This window comes from Hermetia illucens, chromosome 1, assembly GCF_905115235.1.
Source record: "Hermetia illucens chromosome 1, iHerIll2.2.curated.20191125, whole genome shotgun sequence".
NCBI classification, from domain to species: Eukaryota; Metazoa; Arthropoda; class Insecta; order Diptera; family Stratiomyidae; genus Hermetia; species Hermetia illucens.
Genome location: NC_051849.1, coordinates 187,046,665 through 187,073,646, shown reverse-complemented (window position 1 = coordinate 187,073,646; position 26,982 = coordinate 187,046,665). Strand labels below are relative to the sequence as shown.

At 40.5% G+C, this 26,982-nt stretch overlaps 1 protein-coding gene across 6 annotated transcripts in view; it reads left to right on the top strand.

The window, feature by feature from the left end:
• Positions 1-22,564, top strand: part of LOC119654770 (uncharacterized protein DDB_G0280205) — a 110,590-nt gene extending 88,026 nt beyond the window's left edge. For 5 of the 6 annotated variants that reach the window (XM_038060315.1, XM_038060323.1, XM_038060339.1 and 2 more), the window contains 4 exons: positions 6,721-7,597; positions 7,759-7,854; positions 14,079-14,162; positions 21,770-22,564. In XM_038060315.1, coding sequence (XP_037916243.1) covers positions 6,721-7,597; positions 7,759-7,854; positions 14,079-14,162; positions 21,770-21,973 — 1,261 coding nt within the window. In that variant the 3' untranslated portion in view covers positions 21,974-22,564. The remainder of the gene's footprint in view (positions 1-6,720; positions 7,598-7,758; positions 7,855-14,078; positions 14,163-21,769) is intronic. The other variant, XM_038060347.1, reaches the window with a different exon arrangement.
• The last annotated feature ends 4,418 nt before the right edge of the window (positions 22,565-26,982 follow it).

Here is a 26,982-nt window from a genome sequence, read left to right as displayed (position 1 = left end):
AAAATAGTATGTGATGTTTAAAATAATTATGAAGTGAACATGTTCATTTTTGTGAGTTTTCAAGTGAAGTTTTCCTACCTAACTTTGTAAACTGACCACGTTGAACAGCAAGCAGAAGTCACAGCTTCATTTCCTATCGGGGTGGTTGCACGCATGTCTCTCAATCTTGTGCCCCTGGTTCGAATCTTGATTGGGAGATGGAGAGTATGTGAGTGATCTTGTCTTTACAAAAGGAGTTAAACGGAAGCTTAACTTGTTTAAGTTTACCCTACTGGTAACCTGTATCTGAAATTTAATTATAAATTTCAAAAATTTATCAAATAGTTCGCCCTCTAAAAAATAATATGGTCGTGGTAAAGCTGACTTCTGAGAATTAATTGGCTTGATTGACTCGGGGAAACTGGTTGAAACGAACATACTACTGTACAAAATATATATCTATGAAAGCGAAAACCTCTGTTCAGAAGAAGTTCGCACTTGCAACTTTTTTGAAAGTCTGTTGTTTATTTCTCTTTGAAGGATGTACAGGAATACAGTAAATTTTTCTTACTGTTTCTTTGGTTCTCTTTAATATTATTATTCATTATTATTCTATTAAAGGAAGTTGCCCTCCATCTTTAAAGAACTAGTGTGCCCCTTTTACTGGTTGTAGTGTACCTATTGACTATAGTATGTTAAGCAAGCCTACAACCGTCAAGAATTTTAATATATTCTCAAGTTCCCAAAATTTCAACTTTGCATTTGGTATTCAAGCGCTCTCTCAGGTACTTCGAGCGGCCGTTCGATGTCCCAGAACGTGTATGGAGGTTTCTCTACGTCCTGCAGAGAACCTGTAGTTACATAATAGGCAGTGTTCGTAGATATCCCTAGTCTCCTTGTTTTCCCAAGTGATAGTTTAGTCGGCAGTGACCAGTGAGTCTTCCCACTATCATCCGAAGGTTCTTCTTGGTGAGATTCAAACAGCCTTTTGTGCCTTGTGCTTGGGTTTGCGCGAGTCTCTCGCATACCAGTTTAGAAATCACCTGATAGCACCTAAGTGTCTTAACCCCGTTCCTTTAGCCACATCTGTCTATATCGTATATCTCCGCCTAGAATATGCTAGTGTGCTTACCCAATGGTTCAAAGTATATTTTCCTTGGAACAATGATCCCGGTGTTCGCGCCTCTTTTGTGAGAAATCCGTCAGTATATCAAGTATTCAGTTGCTGGTTTAAGCCGTATGCCACAGCCATGCTCTCCCAGTTTGTCCTGTTACTCCAACGTGTGTTCGAAGTGAAACCTCGTTGTCATGTCATCCCTTGGTATCAATAATTCAGGGTATCGCTTGGAAAGAATATCAATCTTCCTACGATTTACGCAGCTCTCCGCCTAATTGATACTCCCAGCCATCCTAAAGATCGTTCTCCATGCCTGTATCTATGTGTGCAGATGGACAAAGGACCTGGCATGTCTTCATTGCTCCACTTACACACGCAAGCCAGTTATTAGAGTTTATGTATTATAATTCCCTGGCTTGTGTGCTGAGTTCAGTTCTTTCTGCCCAGGTTAACACCCCATGAGTAATCATTGGCGTTACTATTGCAGTGTATATCCATAGTAGTATCTTCGAAGTGCAACTCCATTTTTTTCCTGCTATGGACCTGCAAGTCATTTCCGATATGCGTATTCTAGAGTAATTTTTGGTCTAGTGTAATTCTCATATATTTCACTATGTTTCCCGTTCACCTCCAGGCCATGTAACCTTATAGCTCTCAGATGCTCAAACTTAAGTATTATAAATGGTAATATGGTGGTTTAGGCTAGATTGATGCGCCGTTAGTCCAGTTTGGATTCGATAACATAGAGTATTCTCATATTTGCCCCTACAAATTAAAACAATGCCGTCAGCATAACCTTGGACTTGTATTCCAGTATTCATTAGCTCCTCTAGGAATTCATTCGCTACAATACTTCACTTAAGCGGTAATAGCTTTTCAAAAAAGGGTTTGTTTTCGTCGACAACATTTTTTGTCCAAAGGATATTCGGATTAGAATCTCATGTTTTCGTGTCAATGATTTCATGACTAACTAAGAAGTGAAAGAGAAGGGCATAAAAGCCTCCATAGAATTATGTATTAAAAGGATTTGCATCCCCTCCCTCAGTAAAGGTTGTTAAAGTTCAACGACTGAATAGAAGAAACACGGCTAACACGGAAAATTTTCTTCCATCGACCACGGAAACAATAATTTTTGATTACACGCCTACATGCCTATCATATCCCCAAACCCGGTTTTTTGTTGAAAAACAACGACCCTACAAAGTTTTTGACGCCACTCTTTAGCCCGAGCTGTCACTTATAAAAGAAAACTTCGGCAGAATGGAATCAAAAAGTCTACTAGACTAAGTGCTTGCCTTGGAATACCAAAGTTGAAGAAATAGCCCCTCCTATAAAACTTCTGAGCTTATAGGAGCAAATATCCCTCCGGAATGACGAATACAGAGTCAAATTCATGAAAGTACTCTACAAACATACCACAACATCTATTATACAATGAGACAACATGTATGCAACTGTTAGAATCCTTAAACTCTCTGTGATTGCAGAAATCAGTGCCATCATACTACAGAGCCATTCGTATAGTATTGATCCCTAAAAGGAAGAAAAATCTCACTGACAGTTCCAGATCAAGCATTGACCAATGTATTTGCCAAAACCCCTAAGACAATGATCGAGGATCAGTTCTATCTCTTCTTAGGGAAATTTGAATGTTTGCTAAGCTGAAGGTATTTTCAAAGAAAGCACAAATTGAAAAGAACTTGTCTTAATGGGCTGTGATTATTATAACTTGGGAGAAATAGAAAAGCTTTGTGTGTCATAGATTCGCATGCAATTCGCATAAATACAATATCTTCTCATGGGTCCTGAATTTCTTTTCTGAGTGCATACCCAAAATCAGCTGATTCCGATCGGGAGGGGCTAAAAATTTGACGCCTCCACTCTATTATCCCTTTTTTCATTGATATTTCTATACAGGTACCTTGTAAAAACGAGCTCCCCGGAGGCAGTTTCCTTACTGCTGTGCTGTTTTCTTACGTTTTCGGGGAGGTCGATCAGACCCGAATTTCTTGATGATTGTACCTGTGAGATCAAGTGTGGAGTTATTATATGCAATTCCGACACCGTACAAATTTACCACTCCCCCCCCTTTTGCACAAACTCGCGCGGTTGAACCATTATTTCTTTTAATTTACTTTTTAGGTTTAGATCGCATGATGGTATTTCGATAGGTCATACGAATTCCCTCGTTTAGTTAGTTTCAGGATCCGGTGCAGACCAACGCATCGGAATGAACGAATCACTCAATCACTACTGTGAGTCATTCGACATCATTTTAACGCTACTAATTACTCTCAGGGCACATAAGCCCTCTTGTGTAATTATGATACTCTTATTCTGTTTTGATCCATTGTTGTTAATAACTCAAGAGAGCAGTATTTTCCTGGCGTATCTGAGTCCATTGATATTTGTTAGCATTTGAAAGGCCGGTTTTCTATGTATTGCATATGCACTTCCAATGTTAGTTTATCACCAAACATTACACCTAAGTATTCGAATGCCTCTTTGCTTCTTATCGTCTCGTCTCCAACTTGTATTTCGATGTAATTCAGGCTCTTTTAATTTGTTATTAGTACGAATTTTATTTTGTGATCCACAGGGAGTCAACCGTGGATCTACCAGATTGCCAAATTCGCTACTGTTCCACTATTATGGATGCACTTCGCCACAACAAAGCATTCATTCTGATAGCGGCGGACGTAAGACTCCCCTATATAGGATGTTCCGCAAGAGTAGATCCGGTACCCTAAGGAACCTCGGCTAAGTGTATACAAATGTTCCCCCTTCACTCCTTTCCGTAGTATAAAGCTCTAAAGGCTGATTTAGCCGCTGGCTGGAATCGGTACATAGAGGCTTAAGCATAAGGTCCGCTAAACGATCATCATGGAGACGCTTTTGCGAAAAGACCAGGTCTGCTGAGGCAACCTCAAAGCTGAAGCGTATCCTTGCACGTAGCCAGCAGCTGGGTTATCTAAGCTTATTGGGCATTATTCCTGCCCTAGTAATAGAGGAAATGGATGCCCTGGATCTACAAATTCGGAATATATACCGTAATTGCTTAGTACATGCTTATATTCCAACTGACGGGCGTGATGTGAAGGTGATATTTATTTTCGAACTAGGGAACCCAACCTACATGGATGCAAAAAGCTTCCCACTGATTAGTCTAGTTCCCTTTCTGCTAAGGGATACATACATCCCTAGTTGGCCACTTCACTATTGGCAATATGCCTACCAGATCCACTGTTAATCACTTGGATTCTTCGCATGCTAAACTGGAGAAGGATCCACATATTGGTGGAAAAGAAGTCTATTGAGGCAGGATGCCTTGGGAGTTGCTTACAGGGAGGGATTCTCTCCCTTCTGTTTTGGTTCCAGGTTATCGACACGTTTCTATGGCTCTTGGGAGGCACAAAGATCTTTGTACAAGTATTTGTGGAAGATCTAGCCGTCATAATGGATGAATGCAACGCTGCATGTAATCCACAGTTGGTACTTCCGTAAAGGACTCACAGTGAACGCTAGGAAGGCTGGATTAGTGATGTTCACTAGGATCGTCAATTGGGTAGCAACCCACCACATCAGGAGCGGAAAGCCAGCTGATACAAACAATCAAATATTTAGGAGTACATTTCGATTTCGCGCTAATGTGGAAGCACTATATCCAGGAACAATACCAGAAATCCTGCGGATTGCTCTGGTGCTGCAGGGCTGCGATAGGTAATACCTAGGGTCTTTCACCAAAACGGATTCATTGGATGAATACATCCATTTTGATGTATGCATGCATCGTCTAATAGCGAAAACTGAACTTGGCTAACAATAGGAAGTTGCTGACGCAGATTCAGAGGCTCGCTTGCTTAAGTATTACTGGAGCAATGAGTAGTACACCGACCGGGGCACTCGAAGCTATTCTAAATCTACCCCCTATTCATTTGAAGGTGAAACAGAAAGCAGCTAACGATGCGTATAGGCATCCTATGAGAGCCAAGTATCCAGAAGACCTGGGCGGTATGATGAGAGATCTAGTCGTTTGTTCATTGAAGCCTTTTTATATGGAATAAGCACTTCTGGGCTCGTGTAGGCCCATCAGGTCCCAGCACTTTCTTGTCGCTTATTTCCTTGAATACTTTAAACAATTCATCCTCTGTGATGCAGGGTATCTTCTCTGAGTTGGCTGCTGTGGGTGCTCGATCTTTGCGGGAAGAATGTCTTCACTATTGATCTCAGCATTTATTTATTTATTTAATGAGAATACACAGGAAATGAATTTCTAGTTACATATTGTCCTCAGAAGGAGAGGCAAGTAAGTGGTTTTACTTATCCTTCAAACTAAGGAGGGAGGCAGAGCAAAAGGACCCAGGCTGTATGGCACTGTAGGGACGGTATACTCCGCGAAGAGGACTTCAAAAATGTCCGCACTACGTGGTCTATGAGATGCGATGCGGAAAATAATATCGGAGTTAGCAGAGCAATCTATCAGACGATTACAGAGTTAGAAAAGGATACAAATATCAAGGGAGAAGCAACGTTGTTACGGGGAAGGGAAGTTGGGGGTACAGAGCCGTGACTGAAGGGGGACCAGGCTGCACAGCAATATTCAAGAATGTTTCTAACAACGGACTTGAAGAGCGTTAAGGAGGGCTGGATTGACGTAAAGTCGAAGCAGAACATAGTATAAAACCAGACATTTTGGAAATGCTGTTGATGATGCCAATGAAGTGGGAATTGAAACGAAGTTTTTTCATCCTGGGTTACACGCAGGTCTTCAAAGGAGGTCAGTAGTGAAAAGGATTGTCCACCAGGAGAGTAAGAAAAGGATGCCGTATTTGCTGACATTCAGTATCAGCTGGTTAAACGAGCACCAACGGATCAAAGTATCAAGGTTGGACTACAAGAGGACTGGACTGTACCAGCGGAGGCGAAACAGAAGCAAATAATTTAAGATCATCTACGTGAAGCAAACATGGGTAGGTGAGGATGGAGGGATGATGATGAAGGATGATGGAGAGAAGGAACGAAATCAGTAGCAATAAAGAGAAACTCTCCAGGAACGGTATGAGAGGTAAGAGGAAAGCCAACAGATAATAGAAGGAAGTTGAGTAGAAAGAGTTTGGAGAGAAAAATATTGTGCCAACCGTATCGAAGGCTTTGTAGGAATCAGTCCAAACAGCGTGTATCTTCTATCGTGAATTAAGACATTTAGGAAAGTTTGAAGCAGTAGATCGATGTTTCACGAAACCATGCTGCACTTTCACAATGAGGTGACCGAAGTGCGCGATCGGCCAGTCGTAGATATATCTCTCGAGGATTTTGGAGCAAGAGGAGATGGGAGAGATAGCACAGTAGTTCCCAGCAAGAGGAGGGCCTCAGTTCTTGACTTACGTCTGCTTTGCTGCAGAGAATTAGATTTTTTTCATTATTTTTGAGTAGGAGAAGATATGTTATGCGCGGAACTCGACTGTTCTCCTTACAGTCTCCAGTTACCACCAGGAAACTATATACATATATTTGATTAAGCGAAAATGGCTCACATTGCATTGCACCAGAAAAGAAAAACTAGTTTTAATATTATTATCCGATCAAATCACATGCAGTTAGTAATGTATCAATTTTCATTATAGGAATGGCACCACATTCAGTGGTCGTAAAATGAAATATGTTGTTCATTGTTCATCCTATGCTGGACAAGTTGGAGAAGATTACCTAACGCCAACACAACGAGCTCAACGTCAACTACGACGTCTGAAAGAACTTCTCACACAAGCTCGTCATGATCTCGAACGAAAGGATAACGAAATACTTCGACTAACTCGGGAAGTTGTAGAATTGCGTCTATTCAAAGCATCACTAAGTTCACCGGAAGACCGTTCAAATTCAAGTGATGCTGTGACTGTTCGCGAAGCAACAACAGAACTGAAAACATCACAGGATGTTTCTCCGATAGTCGACATGATAGACGAAGGAATGAAAGCGAGTCCACGACATGTCCTCCACCAGCATGGTATTCATCAAGTCCAATTTATGGATAAAATTTCTAACTCCGAGATGCAAAGTTCCTTTGCTGACTCTGGGCATTTCGAGGATCTCACAACATCGTCCGTTCATTCAAAAGACTCATTCGTTCAGACACATGATCGTGCTTGCGGTAGTGATACTCAGTCAACCACCAGTGATGATCAGCAGCGTCAGGAGCTGATTCAACTCTATGAGAAACGAATCGAAGATTTGATTCGCATGCATGATGCATCCACTAGTGAACTGAAGCGATCACACAATGATAAAGTTGAGGCTCTGTTGCAAAAGCTGGCGGAATGCAACACAAGATACGCAGATATTGTGCCTGACTATGAACAAGCTAAAGAGCGAATCCGTGAATTGGAGAAGCAACTGGAGGATCTACAGAGGCGTCTTCAAGAGCACGAGGAGAAGCAGAAGAAGATGTATCTTCACATGTACACAAAAGGACAAGAAGCAGAGAGAATGGCTCATGCCGAACAAGTACTATTCGATCTTTCTATACCGTAGTATGTGATGTTAGAACTAATCGTATATCGTTTTCTTTTTCATCTTTTTTTTCTATTGCTGCATGGATTATTTTATTTGATTGCTTTACATCTTGGGATTGGGGCGCTGTTTTGAAAAATAAAATTGGTGAACAGGTTCTGGAATTTGCACATCGGGCACCAAGCCGAGTTTCGGTGCCAGAACTATTACAGCAACTGCAAAACACACAGGATGAATTGGAAAATATCAGGGTAAGGAAATATACACATTTTATCATAATATCTTTTAGTTGTTTGTGTTAGTAGCTTTGTTTGCTAGTTTAGTTATTGAACGTACTGCGGCGTTAGTTTGGCGCACATTAAGTAATTTTGGTGTTTTCCATAATATCACAGTAATCATCACACACCAGCTCACGTAGATATACTCGTTCACCTATGGTATATTCCGTACTGTCAATGTTTTCATTTGTGATTTATCGCATTCATCGATCTATCCATTTGTGGTATTTTTTTCACATTTGATAGCATCTAGCTAGTCCACGTCATGGGAAAGCGTCCGTCGTTTTGTTGGATCGTTTATGGTTTCCTCTGACCGCAACGCCTCATCTTGGCAACGCACTATCACAGCGCAGAAATTGTCATCGAGTTAGGTTGAGTTTCTACTTTGTCAAAAGTCCCAAAAGGTCGTAAAAAATGTGATAAATTAACGATAGTTAGGTATCAGAATCCAATACCCGCTGCTTATGGATGAAAATATAATTCACAGGTATTCTGAAGCAGTGATAAAGTTCGTAGTCTATAATGTATGTGATGGTGAAAGAAAATTGTGAGCCTTTTGGTCATGAAGTGAACAGAGAATGCCATAGCTACAGGTGGTTTTGGTTCCATCCCGAAACCTCTGGTTCGTGATCTTATCACTTGTTTTGGATAATTGGTTATTATTCGTTTTTACCCTCGAACGACTGAAAAGTGTTGAATCGATGCTCGAAATACTCAACTTTAAGCTGCATAAATTGGCATCTCCACAATCGCTTTAAAAACAATGTTTTTTTGAAATTATATCGGCGTTTTTACAAGATTACGGTGGTCTGCACGGGGTAGTGGCCAATAAGAGACCATGCCACCAGAATCTGCATACCCTGCAACGCATTGCCGAAGCTACGGCGGAGAGGAGGAAACCCTCAGGTACTTCCTTTGCGATTGCGCAACTCTAGCTAGAGTCAGGCTACGGATACTAAGGAAACCATTCTTTGAGAACCTCAAAGAGATCTCTAGCTACAGGGTGGAAAAGTTTCTTTCCTTCGTGAATGCTACGGGCTGGCACTGAAGATCCGAGCCGACTGGACTAAGTCATGGCCTTAGCAGTTTGTGGCATCGAAACGGTGCACTACAGCAATACTTCCGCTATTTGGAGCAATCACTGATACCTACCAATATAGCTCCTTTGTTGAACAATTATCAATTGGTGAAGTGATTTTTTGCAGTTTTGATATCAGCATTGGAAGGCTTCAACGAGTATAATCTCCAGAATTTCTGCCACATTCCTTTTAATGTTCTCTTCTCTTCTCTCTCTTCTCTTGGTTTAAAATGATATCCTTTTAAAATATCTTTTTACCCTGGTGAAAAGAAATTGCAAAAGCTGAAATAGGGGTCTGTGAAATAGAAAAAAAATCCGTGACGAAGATAGCCGTATGGCATGAGACATTATCTTCCTCCCCTTAGCATCATGCTTAAAAATCCATAATTCACTAGCAGTGGTCACAAGTGTTTTCGATTGTCCTTGTCCTATCTGTCCTGTCAATATTATTATTGAAGGGCAGCCTAATTTCATAAGGGCTATCACACGTTCGAACTGGCTGTTCTTTGGGCACAATTTTTCAATCTTGTAGCGCTGATGTGCTATTTTACGTACTCGTCGACACATATGAATATAAAATCAATATCGGTATCTAAAAGCCCGTTGAGAGGGGCGAGGGAGAACGAGGGATTAGTCTCGGGTCTGAAGTTTTCTCAGAAGCCCGAAATAGAGAGTCTTTAACAAAATTGGATTAATTATGCGATTTCGGGGAAATCGTATAATTTTATATATATATTTGGTTGCCATTTACCCCTTGATGGGGTATAGCGCGTGAACCACACCTACGCGCCATCGTTCGTAGTTAGCTGAAATGCGCTTCAACGTGACTTTTCGAGACGCTCGCATTCCTCTTCTCCTATTCTGCGTCAAGTGCCTTTGGAGCGTGGTGAAAATGTCGGCCATTTTGGGAGAGTTGATTCCACTGCATGACGTGACCCGCAATGTAATTGGCGCCCCTCCTTAAAATGTGCCAGTGGAGAGCCATTTCTGTCTTAAAATTATAGTGAGTGGCAGGTGTGTTCGTCGACTAAGTTGCTCGTTTGAGATAGTGCTAGGCCAGCGCACTCCGATGATACGATACAGAGAGGTATTGACGAAAGCTAAGAGCTTTTGGGTAACAGGGAAGTTTCCTTTCGATGTGCTACTCCTATATAGCAACACAGAAAGAACACTAGCACAGAACAAACTCAGCTTGATCTTGGTGTTGAAGTAACCGCAGTTCCAAATTTTAGACAGGGCAACAAAAGCGGATCAATGATAAATCCGAGCCAAACTTAGAGAATCCACCATTCAGTCACTTTATTAGAGTCTCCCCCTTGACACACAAAATCTCAGCTTACACTTCTCTACCTTAGCTTACGGAAGAATTTGTATCTCAGGCTAATCTGTGATCTATATATTATTGAAAAGGTTTCCGTAAGATTGACTTCGGAAACGTTCTATGAATACAAATCCTGAGAGATTCTTTAAAGGTTTCCTTCCCCGGTTGACATCTATCTCAATTGAGTGCATTTGGTATTCGGTTCGTAATATAAGTGGTGTCCTTGGCGGCTTCGCTGACGATAGCGTTGTCAATCTGCTACTATGTACTCCAGCGTCTTCTGTGCCGATAGCTTCTCTGCTTCCGAGATTTTGGTTTGCATCATTGTCATCAGAGAAAAATCAGTCCATTTCTAACATTGATGCTCCAACCAGCTGGGGTAGCACAGCTATTAATTTGACATCTCCAGTTCCTTTTGTGTTTCGATGATACTTACCGCTTGTTATTCTGTTGTTCAAGCGCCGCGATCCCGATTGAGCCTCCAAATGAAGTAACGAATTTAGTATTTTGCGGATTATCCTGGCGCAGATTGTAGTACATATGCTTTGCCATATTTTGGACAAAAGAGGAATGGCAAATGTAGCCTTCGGCAGAAACGAAACTTCCTAGTTAGATAAATTGATGAACGTCTTCAGTATTCTGCCCATAGGCATAAGGCGATCACCCATCACTAGTCAACTGAAAACGATAGATAAGATAGCAGAATATAACTTTGAAAGCATTGATAATTTATCCTAACTAGAGTCGAAAATCACAACAGATAAACGCTATGACGATGAAATCCGCACACGGTTTTTGGCTGCCAGCAGAGTCTATGTAATCTTGCAAAAAGAGTTCTGCTCCAAACGTCTCATCACAGGGTCAAAGCTCTTACTGTACAAGACAATGTTATTACCAGTCCTCATGTATACCTCGCAGAGTTGGGGTCGTAGCAAGAAAAATCTATGAGCGGTGGACGAGTCACTAAATCCGTTTGGTTGAGGATTATCGAACCCGGAAATTCTATAAACGCAATATCTATGGTAGAAAAAGAAGAAGGATGCGTGGCATACCCTGCCTCAGATAAATCGATGGCGTAGCTCATGATACCAGACAGCTTTCAGGGATATCGACTAGGCAGGCCACATACCGGTTGTTGATGATTGTAATGACCCGTCACTGAAAACCTTGCTCTTTAAGGTTTTGTGTAAAACAAAATCTTATTAAAATCGATTCAATGTCTGTCTGTTTGTCTGTCACACTCATTTTTCTCCAAAACGGCTAAACCGATCCAAACGAAATTTGGTGGACGGATGGGAACTGTGAAATCCGACGCATACAGTGAGTGGCATAAATTTAGGTGGAGTTTAAAGGAGGGCTCCCCATACATGCAAAGGGGGACTCAAAATTTTTTTTCATCGGATATAGTCGTGTAGGATATCAAATGAAAGGTCTCCATTTGTATTTTCCGAAACTGACATTAGTTTTGGCGTGAGTTGCAAAGTGCGTGAGTAACGAGTCAAAATGTACGCACTTAAAGTGAAACAGGACTCATTTTCGGAAACTACCCAACCTAAAAATCCGAAAAATATCAGGGTGGTGCGCTTAGACGAAATTTTGTCCTCAAAATATGTCCCATTCCGATATCTGCTCAAATAAACTTACTAATAGTGTATTACTACTTTTTAGAAATTTTCTGAAAAACCCCCGTTAAATTCATCCTAGGATTTTTGTACCAGCATAGAGGACAATGTTTCCCATATACGTGCTAAATTTTGTGGAAGTCTGGCCATTAACGCCAAAGCTATAGCAGTTCAAGGTTAAATCCTTGGCATTTGGTAATAATATTAAACTCATAGTGTGAAGCGTATGAGGTTTACTATTATCAATACAGCGCTTTCCATCAAATGATTTATTTAAAACGCTATCTAGAAAATAGAGGACAATGGAATTTTAAGCTATGTGACACGGAGCTGTCGTGCACTCGTCGCTCCTCACATCTTTTTCTTTTTCTTCAGCCTTCAGTTCACAAGCGGGGTCGGCTCGTGGTGATCGGTTTCGTCATTTTAATTTATCAAATGCCTGATCAGGATGTAAATCCCCATCCAGTGTATCAAGCCACATTGTTTTGGCCGGCTTTTTGGTTGCTTACCATTGACTTCGATGTTCTGACCAATACTGGTTATTGAATTTTCGTTAGCGTGAATTACGTGACCACACCATCGAAAACACTTCTCTCGCAGTTTTTCCATGATCGATGCAAACCCATATCGATTACGGATATTCTCATTTCAGACGTGGTCAAAACGTGTCACACTACCACTGGAATGCAACATCTTCGTCCCCATTACCGCAAGACGCCATTCATTGTCTTTTATAGTCGGCCAACACTCAGAACTATAGAGAGCGGCAGACGGACGACATTGCAGTAAATTTTAGATTTGGGATGCGCGCTGATACGTCGATCACAAAGAACACCAGTTGTGGAATGCCATCAGCCAATGGAGAACTACGTTATGCTCCACATACAGGGAAACCAAAACCTTTTATACCTGAAGCGTCAAGCTTCCGGTTTCCAGACTTGTTTTTTTGTAATTGGAACACTTTAAAGGCATAGTATGCTTCAATAATGTAACTACTTTGCGGCAATTGAGAAAATAGTTTTCCAAAAATCTACATTGAAAGAAATTAAGTGTCTTCAAATATAATAATTTTTTTCTTTCAATTTTCAAAAGAGTAATCCTTTCTAGACCACAATCTATAAATAGCTTTTCAGTTCACGAAAGAACATAATATGTCACACCAGAGATTTCAAGCTCCCATTTCTTTCAGCACTGATCTGTGATATTTTGGAGTAGATTTAGTTTTATCTTAAAGCACGTTGACACTATTTATAGTTTTCTAAACTGAGTTTAATTGTACATAATATATATGAGTATATGAGTAGAGCATATTCAAACTCCACATTTTCTAAAATGGATTCGTCGCTAGTGTATATCACGCTAGACTGTAGTTTTCATTTTATATTTTTGTATCTTTTTCGTTATTTAGTTGCTATTCAGTTAGAAAGTATCCGTAGTATCGCAAAAGTTTTAAAATTTGAAACTTATAAAGAAAGGTTTCTTTATACGAAATAAAAAGTGAATGGCTCCCACTATATACATATCTCTGCTCCAAACAACGGCAAATTGATATTCGGAATTGTTAATTTTCTAAAAAGACAGGAAGATTTATTGGGGCACATAATTTTCTTCAGTGCTATACGTTACTTTATAATTGAGCGGATACTCCAACAGGATCACAACAGATCGATGACCAATTTAAGTTCCAAATGGTTTGAGGAGCTCTAAGTCCGCAAATAGTAATTTCCTGATTAGATATTCCAATGCACCCCTTCACTAGCAAATACAAAATCAAGACAAGAAAAAGTCCGTTAGTGAACAGTTAGACTTTCTTAATTTGCAAGGGAAGCATGCCTGCATGTAGTTATTAAATGAACAATTGTGTAATAATAAATTCTATGGAAAATATTCTGTTAGAAATACTTGAATAAAGTTTATTGTAGTGCCACTATAGGAAAAATCAATGTATCGTAAGTTGAATTAAAACGTGGCACAATTATTATTTGTGCATGAAAAACAACATTCAGAATGCATAATAGCTTTCAATTGATTGATTTGATACGTTTCAATTATGTTAAAAAAAACTTGTAAAAGTAGTTGTTCTTTTTGCCTTAATATAATATAAATTTATCAATATGAAATCGATTTATAATTGTGAATGAATGAAACAAAACTATTCCTCTCAAAACTCTTTTAGGCATCGAATTGTAGATCAGAAAGTGGCAGCTCTCTTCTAACCGCAAAAGAAGCAATTTCATTGTGGGTACTTGGCGCAAGGAAGGTTTGTACACTTACAACACAAAACAATCAAAGCCTGCAAGCTTAGAATCAAACAAAAGTATCTTTTCAAATAGACAAACAAATTCAGTTCTTTACATTCTTAATTTGCTATAAATTTTACTTGTTTTTGCTATTCACAATGTTGCACTTGAGTCAAGACACCATGGCCTTAATTATGCACCTGAACTGGCTTACGTTTTCTTGCTTATTATTTGAACAATACAATATGGTTTTGAACACATGAGTTCTTAACAAAGTATCAAATTATTGGATATATCGTTTGCGGTTAGGAAATCGTAGAATTATAGCTTTCTATAGCTCTATCTTAAGTTTTCCACCTTAGTCGTTGGCCGCTGCACTTGTATCGCTTTTTGTTGCTTTCAAGCTTTTTATTGGAATCTACATTGTAAATATATCATTTGGTTTTTGTAAATATGCATGTGGTATCTATAATAATAAGTCAATGATTTACCAAGAAAAAAATATAAAACTATTCTTTGTATCGGTATCGGCCGGAATAATTATAGTATCTTTAGTATCTTTTGGTTGGAGTAGGAATGGTACTCCAATAGCCTTGACTTAATGATTTCCTTAATTTTTTGATAACACGATCTGACTAAAAATATACTAAAATATTCTGCGCTTTGCTATTGATTATTATTATATATTATTGAAGTCTACTGTAGTCCAGTCTACTAGTCCATGACTATGTTGCAATTATTATACTTAAATTTGCATGATCCTGAAAAGACATCGTATTTATCTTAGAGTTTTACAAACATAATCCCAAAAAAAGTAGTTTTCTCTGACAAGAAAGGCGAGTGCCTTAATGCATGTATTAACTTCGTTGACCTTGGCCCAAAAGCACATGCAACAATGTAACCTAAAAAACACTTCCCTGCTAGATCCACCAGCGACTTTCAGATCTAGGTGAAGCTGTAACCTGATCTCCCTGGAAAGTTCTTCACCAGTTACCTTCTTTATGATTTTTCTTTTGGAGTAGGGTAGGTGAATGCGTTTACGCACAGAGTGTTGGACTCCCGCAACAGCACGCTGGCGGACTACCAACTAAACACCTCCCTGTCATCAGAGAACTAGCCTGCAACCGTTTGACACATTACTTCGGGCTAGCCCTCCCGTTCTCCCAGCTTCAAGTCAGGGAATTCCTTTCACCAACGGGAGGGGAGGGGAGGAAGCGAGTTGTCAGTTCAGGAAATCCCTTGCCGTCCGATCCCTCCGCCACTCGAGTTCAATCTTCTTCGCAATAAGAAGCGCCCGAACATAATGCGTAATACAATTCCAGCTGCCAGCGCTCTTCAGCATTTCTCTGACAATACTGTCTGGAGAGAGCTCCTCTGTGTCTGCATAAAGCTGCTGACGAAAGCCGTTCCACCTCTCGCAAGAGAAAAAAGTGTGTTCAGCGTCGTCCGCCACTCCATCGCAGAACAGACAATTAGGAGATAACGCCTTCCCGATCCTGTGCAGGTAAGACTGAAAACCTACATGTCCACTTAGAAGTTGGGTGAGGAAGTAATTAATCTCAACGTGCGTTTTGTTCAACCATGGGTCCAATCTGTCGATGAGTCGTGTAGTCCATCTGTCCCTTGGCTCATTTTGCCAAGAAAGTTGCCACTCGGTAAGGGTGGGTTGACGGCAACCAACTCTCTTAAGTTTTCACGCAACGGGAATCACTCCCTCGGTTACCATCACAGCCGGTTCGAAGACGGTGCGATAACCAGACGCCACCCGCAAAGCTCCCCGCCTCTGGAAGGTATTTAACCGCTGGTTTTGACTCTATAGTCAACTCGCCGGTCGATATGTGACGCAGGGTCGGGATTCTCCTTCTAGTCAAGATGACTACTTCGGTTTTTTCCAGCACAAGGCTGAAACCGTGAGCAGTCATCCATCCGTTTACCCGTCACATCAATATGACAAGTCTGCTTTGCGCCTGTTCGAGGGTGAGTCCGGCAATAAGTGCCGCAACGTCGTCTGCATAACCGACCAGGCGCGACCCTTCGGGCGTAGGAGTCGTTCCGTTTCTGTCCATTTTACGGAATGGAAGGCATTTCTGACATAGAGCGTTATGAGGAGCACTATCCGTCGAAATCGGCGGCTGTGTGCCTCGGCTCGATAAATCGCATCTACGACCTCCATAACAGCATCCACTGTAGATCTCCCTGTTCTGAACACGAACTGCCTTGGGATAAGCTCCCGGCAGCGGGGATCGCTTCAGCGAGTCTACTCCTGATGAGCTTCTCGAGCACTTTTCCGGCCGTGTCAAGCATACACAGCGGTCGGTATGCAGACGGGAGCTCCGTGTCTCCTTTATCCTTACTGATTAACGCGAGTCTGGCCACTTTCTAGCGGCAAGGAAAAATGCCCTCCTTCAAGCAAGCGTTGAACACTTCAAGCAGCAATTCTGGCCGCTGGCGGAACACCAGTTTGTAAACTTCCGCCGGGATGCCATCAGGGCCTGGCGCTTTCCTCTTTTTGATAGTGAGAACCGCTTCTTCGAGCTCTCACATTGTGAAAAGGGGGCAATCCTCAACGATTTCCGCGCTATTTACATCACCCCGTACAGGGTGTCCGGCGAACAATGCCCGCACAATGGGGTCCATCTGGTCGATACTTAGTATGCAGGGCCTCCACAGAGCCCCGATTTTCCGGGTGACAAGCTTATAGCCAAGTCCCCACGGGTCCTCATTCACTTCGTTAACAAGGTTCTGCCAGCCACGAGCTTTGCTTTTATTTATAGCGCTGCGGAGTCCCGTTTTTGCTGGTCTATACTGTGCCTTTATGGCATATGCCTCCTCGTTGGCGTGCAAACGTTGTGTCAAACGGCAGAGCTTATGACACTCCCTCTGTAGGTCGGCAAGTTTTGCTGTCCACCAGTACATAGAAGGCTTGTCGCGCCTGGGGCCCTCCGGGGCATGGAAGCTTCACACACCGTCGTTATCAGGTTCATCACTGAAACCTTCTTTATTATTAAGTTGCATATACTCGTACATATGTAACGGACTTGTTGAAATAGTAGAACTCATTTTCTAACAATCGTCAGTTGATAATCCTTAGAATCAGGCGAATCGGAGAAGAGCTTCCTAGCTTTTTAATAAGACCAATTTTCTACTTCATACTTCTGTAGTTCTATTCATTCATTTTACATGGTTTGAATTAGTCATAATTTGCTTACAATCCAGATACAATATCTTAGCAAGGCAGTGGTCAGTAGAATCAACTCTGCGCCTATTGGATAGTCGTGGAAAATGCAATACATACTTTAAGTTTCCCCCTATCGAGTGGCTCAGGCAGTATTGCTCATCCCTCAACGATATGTGGGAGGGTGCGCGACTAACCCTGAAAAGGATCTCTGAGCTGCAATCGTTCAAAAACTGCTTCCTCTGGCTCCCAGAAGAAGAGCGTAATGGTGCTGAGATTCTGAAACAATTTGGTGTCCAGAATAACCTCAACACCTCCACCTGAATACTGCTAGGCAACAAAACAGGAAAGAGAGCCGATGGGCCAGGAACTTTACTTACTATTGGCGTTCTCGAACTCGATCTTAAGAAGGTTCGGGAGCAATCGGGCTGCAGGCTCTACTATGGGCTAGGGACCGTCACGTTACAAGTGTCGGCTTCTAAAACTATTGAAGCCCTTGGCATCTTTATCTAAAGCGTAGATGAGGTGCCATATTTCCAAAATAAATTTGCAGCGTTGTAAAGCGGCGACTGCACCTATTTGTTGTCAGATCAATAGCTGCAAGACATTTGTATACTTCATACAAGAACCGTGGGTTGTTGGTGGGGTTGTCAGGGGCCTAAACTTCCAACAGGCTGAGCTGTTGTTGTATGCATGGTAGTCTCAAAAGATTTCTAGGCTATTTTGGTCAACGACCTATGTGATGGCGATACCACATCGGCAGAAGAAGTTCGCAGTGGAACATTCATCAGAGCTAACCAATGTGCCAAAATAAAGCCTTGAGAATAATAGTAGGATGTGATGTCAACGCCGAATGTGGTGCTCATGGCACCCAAACACACAGTTATTTGCAATGAGGCTAGTTTACGGTGAACACCTTTTTGTCTCACCTTAACTCACCACACTATGGATGCATATACGAACATCGGCGTAATGATAGCAATCATGGCGAAGCAAATGTCTGTCTGCGCAGCCCATAGGTTGCGAGAGCTCGTTTCTACTTTATCTCTACATCTTTGTTCCAAAAAAGCTTTTTATCTAGAGTGACTCCCAGATATTTCACTTCTTCGGAGAGTTAAATGATAGTAAGCCTGCGTTAGCATGGCATAGATCCACTTAATTAAAGTATCATCAACACCATGCGCTCTGGCGGCATCACAAAGTTTTTGGAAAGGCGCACAGTCAAATGCCTCTTCAATGTTCATAAACACCCCCATCGCGTACTCACCTTTCAGAGTTGTATCCTCTATCTTTGAAATTAAAGAATGAAGAGCAGACTCACAGGACTTTCCACGTTGGTAAGCATGTTGCTGTTCATTAAGTGGGTGCGATCTAAGCGTCTTCCCACAAATGTGACGCTCAACCAGCCTCTCCAAATCTTTCAGCAAGAATGAAGTCAACCTGATCTGTCTGAAGTTCTTTGGATTAGAATAGTCATCTCTCCCAGGCTTCGGTATGAAGACTAGCTTAACCTTATACCAAAAGGTAGGCACATAACCCAAAGCAAGACATGTAGGAGAAATATTTCTTAGCATTGTTGGATAGATAGCATCCATACCAGGGGCTTCCAAGTGTTCAAAGGACAGTATGGCAGCTCTCAGCTTTTGATTGGTAACAACCGCTTTGGCAGTATTTCAGTTCACCTTGCAACACTTGCATGTTAAAGGGGTGGCAAGCACCGTCAAATCTCCCCTTCCACTTATCTTACCAGTTCTCCCGGATGGAGTACTTCCAAGAGGATCTGCACTGATTCCAGTCTGGAGCTCATGAAAGTACCATCGGATTTTCTAAGAGACTCCAACTTGGCCGACTCATCCCTTTCAAGGACTCTGCACAGCTTTGAAGTCTCTCCTCCGCCTTCCAGTTCCTCACAATACACTCTAAAGGAGTCTCGTTTCGAACACTTAACGTGTCTCTTATAGTCACGCTGTAAGTTCCGGGAGTTTAATCTTCATTCTTGTTGCTTTTACAAGCACAGTTCAGAAGTCGCCTTGTTGATTTTTTAAGTTTTTCCAGTTACCGGTTCCACCAAGAAACCGTTTTACCGCTTTAGCCTCCGGAAATAGGGCAAGCCTCTTCATAGCACTCTAAAAGTGTACAATTCAGAGTTTTCAATTCATCTTCAAGCGCCAAAGGAGTTCTTTGTTACCTAGGCAGCTGCGCTTTATTGCCAAGAAATTCATTGAATTTCGTCCAATCCGTTTTCATAGGGTTCCTTCATAAAACAGACCGTTCGCGTGTAATAGTCAGGTCGAACTATTTGTATCGGTGATTTGACAGTGAGACTTCGTCAAGTAAACGCCAGTCTATAAACAACTGTTAACACTTTTGAAGTACAGATTGTTAGGTCAATTACTTCACTTTTTCTCGGTCCCACGAAAGTAGGAGCGTACCCTACGTTCACTCTCATTAGACCAGCTGAAGTGATGAAATCAAATAGCTTCTCTCCTCTTGGATTGCATTTGCTACTGTCCCAATATGGTGAGCATTCGCATCGCAACCTATTAAGAGTTCGAGACCACTTGATTCTTCATATGCTACCAGATCCCTTAGTTCTTGAGTCTGTGGAGGATACAAAGAATCATAGGGTAAATAAGTAGAGGCAATTATGATGCTGGGAAGAACCACCCGAGACGTACAAGCTGCCTTCATCCAGATCGAGCAAGCGGCGCGAGATCTTGGGCTGCACATCAATGAAGGCAAGACAAAATATATTGTGGCAACGTCAGCACCGAAGACGAATCAATCAACAACATCAAACCGCACTGGTCAAATAGGAAGAATAAGGATAGGAGAATACAACTTTGAGACCGTTGACAATTTCTCCTATCTAGAATCGAAAATCACAACCGATAACAGCTACGATGATGAAATCCGCGCATGGTTGTTGTCAGCCAACAGAGCCTATTTCAGCTTACAAAAACTGTTCCGCTCGAAACGTCTTACCATAGGGTCAAAGCTCTTACTGTGCAAGACTATGATCTTGCCAGTCCTCATGTATTCCTCGGAAACTTGGGTTCTTAGCAAGAAAAATTGCGAACTCTTGGCCGCGTTCGAGAGAAGAATCCTCCGAATAATTTTTGGTCCCCTACATGAGGATGGACGATTCCGTAGCCTACACAATGACGAAATCTATGAGCGATACCATGACCGTCCGGTTGTGGATAAAATCCGGCTCAATAGGTTACGGTGGACGGGTCAATTAATTCGTATGGATGAGGATGATTCCGCCCGGAAAGTTTATGAGGGCAATATTTATGGTAAGATGGAGCGATGGCGTAGGTCAGGACGCCAGACAGCTTTTAGGGATATTGAATTGGTGGATCTCGGCGCAAAACCGGGATGTCAGGAGTTCCTTATTAAGGCAGGCCTAGACCGGATACCGGTTGTTGCGCCGTTGATGATGATGATGATGCTTTTTATCTCGCCATTAATCTGGTATTGTGCAATGACCGTAACTAGCTCCGGGGAACAGAACTGTCTCAGCATGGTTGCCCCTAACCGTCTTGACATGAGGACGCAAGCTCTCGGTCTTATGGATCTTTCATCGTGGAAGATTTTAGCCCCCATTTACTGATCCAATGCCACAGATTCTTTTAAATCGAACGCACGGCCCTTGCACCAGGAAAATGCAGGAGAAGTCTGCCCACAGATATGAGGAGGTTTTGGCATACTGCAGGTTGATTTGACCAATCTTTATGTTTCCCGACATAAACTTAGTTTAATTTGCTATGGAACGCAGTTAGAAGCGTATGCCACGGTCGGCCTGTGACGGGGTTTCCCCCACGCCATACCACCCGAGACTCGATCTCCTCGTGTTTGATTTCTCTGAGAGTAGTCGCAATTGGAGATACAGCGGTTCCCCCTTAACACATTCACTGATTGGCTTTCAAGTTTACTTTATCTTGGAAAAAAAGGTGAAGTTTATGTTTCGGCCCCGAGAAAAGTCGGACCCACGGATGTGGAACCTGTAGAGGTGCCTCTGAAGGTCTGTAGCATCAAAGCGACACTTACCTCTAACCTATCTCTAGGTTGTGAAATAAAGAAACTTTAACAAAGTGTGGTCCGCAGGATTTTCGTCCCGGGCCTGACATTTCCTTCATACGACCCTGCAAGCAATGTAGAGTGTATGGCGAGGACACTTGTAAACTAGGACAATAAAGGTTAAGTTGAAAAAAGTTTTAGTTTGATCTGATTCAATTCACCAAATAGGAATGCGGTAGTTCCACTGAGAAGAATTTGATTAGAGGCTTCAAAACAAAGAGGATAAAAGCTTCTCCTATGAGTTGGTTGCTTTGGAATTTATTTAATATATATTTATTTCTTGGTATCCATAATGTTTCATTTTGCTTTGCATGTTGCTTATTATTCTAAATCCCCAATAAACTTAACTCAATTTTTTATATATTTTAGACCATTTATCGCCGACTGATGGAGGCACAACAGAATAAAACCCGTGTCGATCCAGAAGTTACGTTGCAGTTTCTGAAAAGCGCTATTTACTATTTCTTAACGGATAAAGAGAATTCGCAAGGTCACTTAAATGCAATCGAAAGCATCCTAGAATTTTCCGAACAGGAAAAATATAATATCAGCAAAGCACGACAAGCTAAATAGACACATATAGATGGTAGTAGGAAGATGGAAGCGTAGGCAAGTCTCTTGTGAAAATGTTAAGACTGTTCACTAAAAAGAATAGATATGAAAAAAGAAAATCCGCAAAGAGGTAGTATCGTTATGAAAGTATTGATAAGGATATATACAAGAAGAGCTTAAACAGAATGATAGAATGACACTGAATGCAAGAAACTAATTAATTTGATTAATCGCGATGAGTTAATTAATTAATTAGTTCTCATTGATATTATATTTTTCAATTGATTTGCTTTACTTTTAGATCCAATGATAATCGGCTTAGTTGCTTTTTTGCCTTTTGAGTACGATGCTTTTGAGTCTTTTGCGGTTGATTTAGAAAACTTGGGTTATAGGCGTAAATGTGTGGATAGATACAGAACACCTAATCAAAGAGATATGCATGCATTGTTTTTTAATTTTAGTGATTATTTTAAAGGAAATCATCTGCTTTCCGCATATTTTATAAAATACAACTTCGGATGTATATGAAAAACTGTATGATATTGTGATAAAGGAAGACGATGTAAAGATATTGTTTTGTTGTATTCCATTATATTTTATTTTAGAACCAACTGGATTTGTTTTATTTTGTCCTTACCCAGGTATCAGTTTATTTTTTTTTTCCAAAATTCATTAAAGAGTCGTAATTAATTCAGTTTTTTAAATGTTTTCGAAACCAAATAAAGCAATTTAAATAACGCTTTAAAAGACAAATACTATTCGTTTTGAGAATGAAGAGAATGACAAATACTAACAATAGATATATTGCAATAGTAGATATCCAAAACGTGAACCATTTCTGTTTATTTTCTGCATCTCTATTAAATTTTTTTAACGTTGCGTCTTACATTTCTTGGTTCATTCGCTTGTAATGTAACTATGTAATCTTCAATTTTGGTCTTATCCTTAAGGGGGTCATCCCGTGTGAAGGCCGTTTTTTTGACTTTTTTAAGGTTTTGTTTGTAAAACGTCGCGGGGCTGGATCAGAATTTATTCTGCGCTCATGTCAACATTCGTGTTCCTCTCACGTTCATTCTTTCGGATGACTTCCTCCTGCCTAAGCTTCTTTTCGATGGCTGTAATCGCTTTTTCAACTTCGGTCCATATCCCCTTAGCTTTCACCGTAAGTTCCATGTAATTTTCGGGTGTAAAGTGCTCCCCGGTTGTAGCTTCTAATGTAGCCCTTTGGGTTTCGAATCTGGGGCAGTGAAAAAAGACGTGTTCTGCGTCCTCTGGAATGTTTGCATACTGTGGGCAATATGGCGAATCATCACGCCCAAATCGATACAGATATGCTCGATAGCCTCCATGTCCGCTCAAGAATTGAGTTAGGTCGAAACCTACTTCGCCGTGAGGTCGCTCGATCCATTTCCGGATATCCCATATGATTTTGTGAGTGCAACGGCCTTTTTCTGACTCGTCCCACTTCTCTTGCCATTCCGCGACAGATTCAGCTCGTGCGAACTGTCGCCGACGGGCAGGAGATTCTCCGGTGAGGTACGTTCGATCGTAAAGTCGTTGTATTTTTTTCGCCAGAATCTCAATCGGGACCATTCCTGCTATCACGCAAGCTGCTTCATTGGAAATTGTTCTGTAAACGCAACATGTTCGGAGTACACTTATGCGATACATAGCTGCGATCTTTCTCTTATTTATTATATTTTCCAGTGCATCTGCCCATACTGGGGCTGCATACAGTAGAATCGAACTGATCACCCTTGAAATAAGGAGCCGACGACTCGGCCTTGGGTCACCTATATTTGGTAGCATTCTCGCAACCAGCGCTCCGATGTTATATGCCTTGCTTGCTGCACCCTCCACATGCAATCTGAAATTCAACCTCTGGTCAATCCTTACACCTAAGTACTTAAGTGCAGGCTTGGAATAAATTGTTTGCGTTCGACTTCTTCGAGAAGGAGTGCAAAAACCGTCACACCAATATCGTCCGCGAAACCAATGGAGGCCACACCAGTAGGAAGGTCTAGGGTCAGTACCCCGTTATACATAATAATCCACAAGAGTGGCCCTAGGACAGACCCTTGTGGAATTCCGCATGTCGTTTGGTATGATTTCATTCCTTCATCTGATTCGCAGCACAGAATCCTATCGATTAGGAAGTCGGCAACGATACGCACCAGGTACTTCGCCACGCCTAAGTTAATTAAAGACTCAAGTATCTTGCTCCATCTAGCGGAATTGAAGGCATTCTTCACATCAAGTATAATCACTGCACAACATTTGCCCTCGTCTAACTGTCTGTCTGTCTGTCTGTCACAGACACTATTCTCAGAAACGGCTAAACCGATTGACATGAAATTTGGTGAGAAGGTGCGACCTTTGGACCTCCAGAAATTCAGTGAGTGATATTCTCCTACGTTGAGATTTAGGAGGGGTCCCTATACATGTAATAGCGGGGTGTGTATATAGTCATGTTGGGCGTCAAATGAAAGGTCTCGATTAGTACTTTTCGAAGCCGGTCTTAGTTTTGAGATTTGTTAAAAAGGCGGGAAGTGGGAGGAGTGCAGAGTGATGATTTCTTTAACGGACCCATTCTCAGAAACTACTCTACCGAAAAATCTGAAAAAAATCATGAAACTGCCTCTATATGGTGCCCAAAACTCAAAATACTCTCCATATCGATATCTGTTCAAATTAAGTTAATAATAGTATATTACCATATTTTTTGGAAAGTTGAGTAAAACCGCCCTTATCTTAGAGTTGGTAGTATTATAAAATATAATATGAATCATGTTATCTCCAAATTTGATCAAAATCATACTATTAGTAACAAAGTTACAGTAGCTAAACGTTGTCTTTACCGTGTAAATTTACAACCCGAAGTACTAAATCTGATATGCTAAATGCCTATTCTTAGCAGGCTACGTACAAATGGGATAGTTCTACACTCAAATATACTCACACAAGAAGCAAACAAAACCTTTCATATCTGAAGCGCCCAGCTTCCGGTTTCCCGATTTGTTTAGAAATTTTTCGTGAAAAACTGGATAAAGATACAAACACGAATTTCTCACCATAGATTTATTAATATCTTGAGCGTGTATAGTAATTTTTCCAGCCCGATCATATAGTTTGTTATTGAAATACAGAGCAATTTATAGGCCCATCTCCAAAGAAAAGGTGTTTTTCTGCTGCCACCTGCTTGAGGACGCTGTAATCATTTTAAAGAAACAAAGTAAATGGCATTTTACCGTGCAGACTTCACTACAGTCCGCAAACTAGGAATATTAAAAAATATTAAAAACTAAATTTTTGGTGCCGTGTTAAACCTTTTTTTGTGAATTTTGGTGTTTTTGCACGGCTTCTTCAATGAATAAAAAAAAAACTACTGAATGAATTGCAATTATCCTAGTTTACGGAGCGTATGTATATGTTCTGAATAAGGCGTGAAAATTTCAAAGAATTTCGTTGAATAGATTTTGGGCTATGGTGGCAGCCGATTTTCAACATGCAGTTTCGAGAAAAACGCAATTTAAAAAATAGAATGCGATTTTTAGCCATAAAACTTTAACTGACCGTTAATCTGCTATATCTAGTCCATAAACCTTAAGTTTCTTGAAGAAACACATGTACGGCCTTGGCTTCAATTCTTGTCCTTTTAGCGAAGTCATTCGAACGTCATTGGGACCGATAAATACGAGCTTTATTACGGCGATCGACATAAATCTGTCATGTGACTTATCACGCGTTTAACACTGTAATTTCCGAACGCCTCCGAATATCAAAAAATCACTTTGCCCATATATTCTACACTATATCTAGTTGCAATTGATGCCAAAAAAATCGATTCATCGGATCCGACACATGGGATGACCCCTTTAAGAAATGAGTTTCTAATCTCAAAATAGTTCAAACATTTTTGCTAGTAACAATAAATAGGCCAGTGCAGACCCTCCTTAAGCAGTAATAAAAAGTTGTGAGTTTAAGAAGCATTCAATGCATTTTTTCGTTGGCAATACAAAGTATTTTTCGCTGCAACAATCGAAAACTGAGTTCTATCAGTCATGGTGGCTATTTTTATTTATAAATATGTAGCTGCATGTATGGAATACATGAACAGATAGACGTCCATTTCTACATTTAGGCGCTTAAAAATATTGAATTTATTCACAAAACTACTCTATAAATGACGAGTTTATGCTCATACATTTTAAAATCTCAAACGAGGAAAATTGTGGAGAATTATCACAATTCATTATGGAAAAGAGGTTGAGCTTTAAATATGCTAAAGACAAATTTTTAAACGCAGTACACGAATTATCAGGGCCATAAATTGATATTTATTATGTGATTTTCGAAAATAACTAATAAAATATGGCTTCTCAAGGGGTATTCAATTTCTGGTTCATGAAAATAGCAATCAATCAATCACACAACGAAATTTTAAACAAACGAAAGAGATTTACATATATAACGAGTACAAATTATTAATTGCAAAACGAACAGATAACAAATCAACTTATGTATTTCAATATTACATTTAAACATTATTTCCGATTTGCAAGCGAAAATACATGCAGTCATGGATCAGAAGCTGTATCCCTATGAAAAAAATCAGCCATTTAATTTACTGATAATTTGCAAACATTCTATAAATATTCTCACGATATAAACATAGTCAGAAAAGCGATGAAACTAAAATATATATAAAGCGTTAAAAATGCTAAATTTTTTTAAACATCAAATAAATTTGCGGAGAAAAATCAAATATAAACTATGGAAATATATACTTTATTTAAATTACCATAAATAGCAGTGCCTCGGCCGAAAATTCAAAAAGAATGCTCTGAAAAGTAGTTTTAAACAGAAATCGATTCTATTCAAGAAAAAAGAGAAATCAAAAGTCAGAACTTTACCCTTTAAAGGGGAAAAAAGAAACATTTCACAGAATGTGAGGGTAAAAGTAAGTTTTAATGGATATAAAAATAAATATCTTGCAATTGTTGAGAACACTATCATTTTTCATTAATATG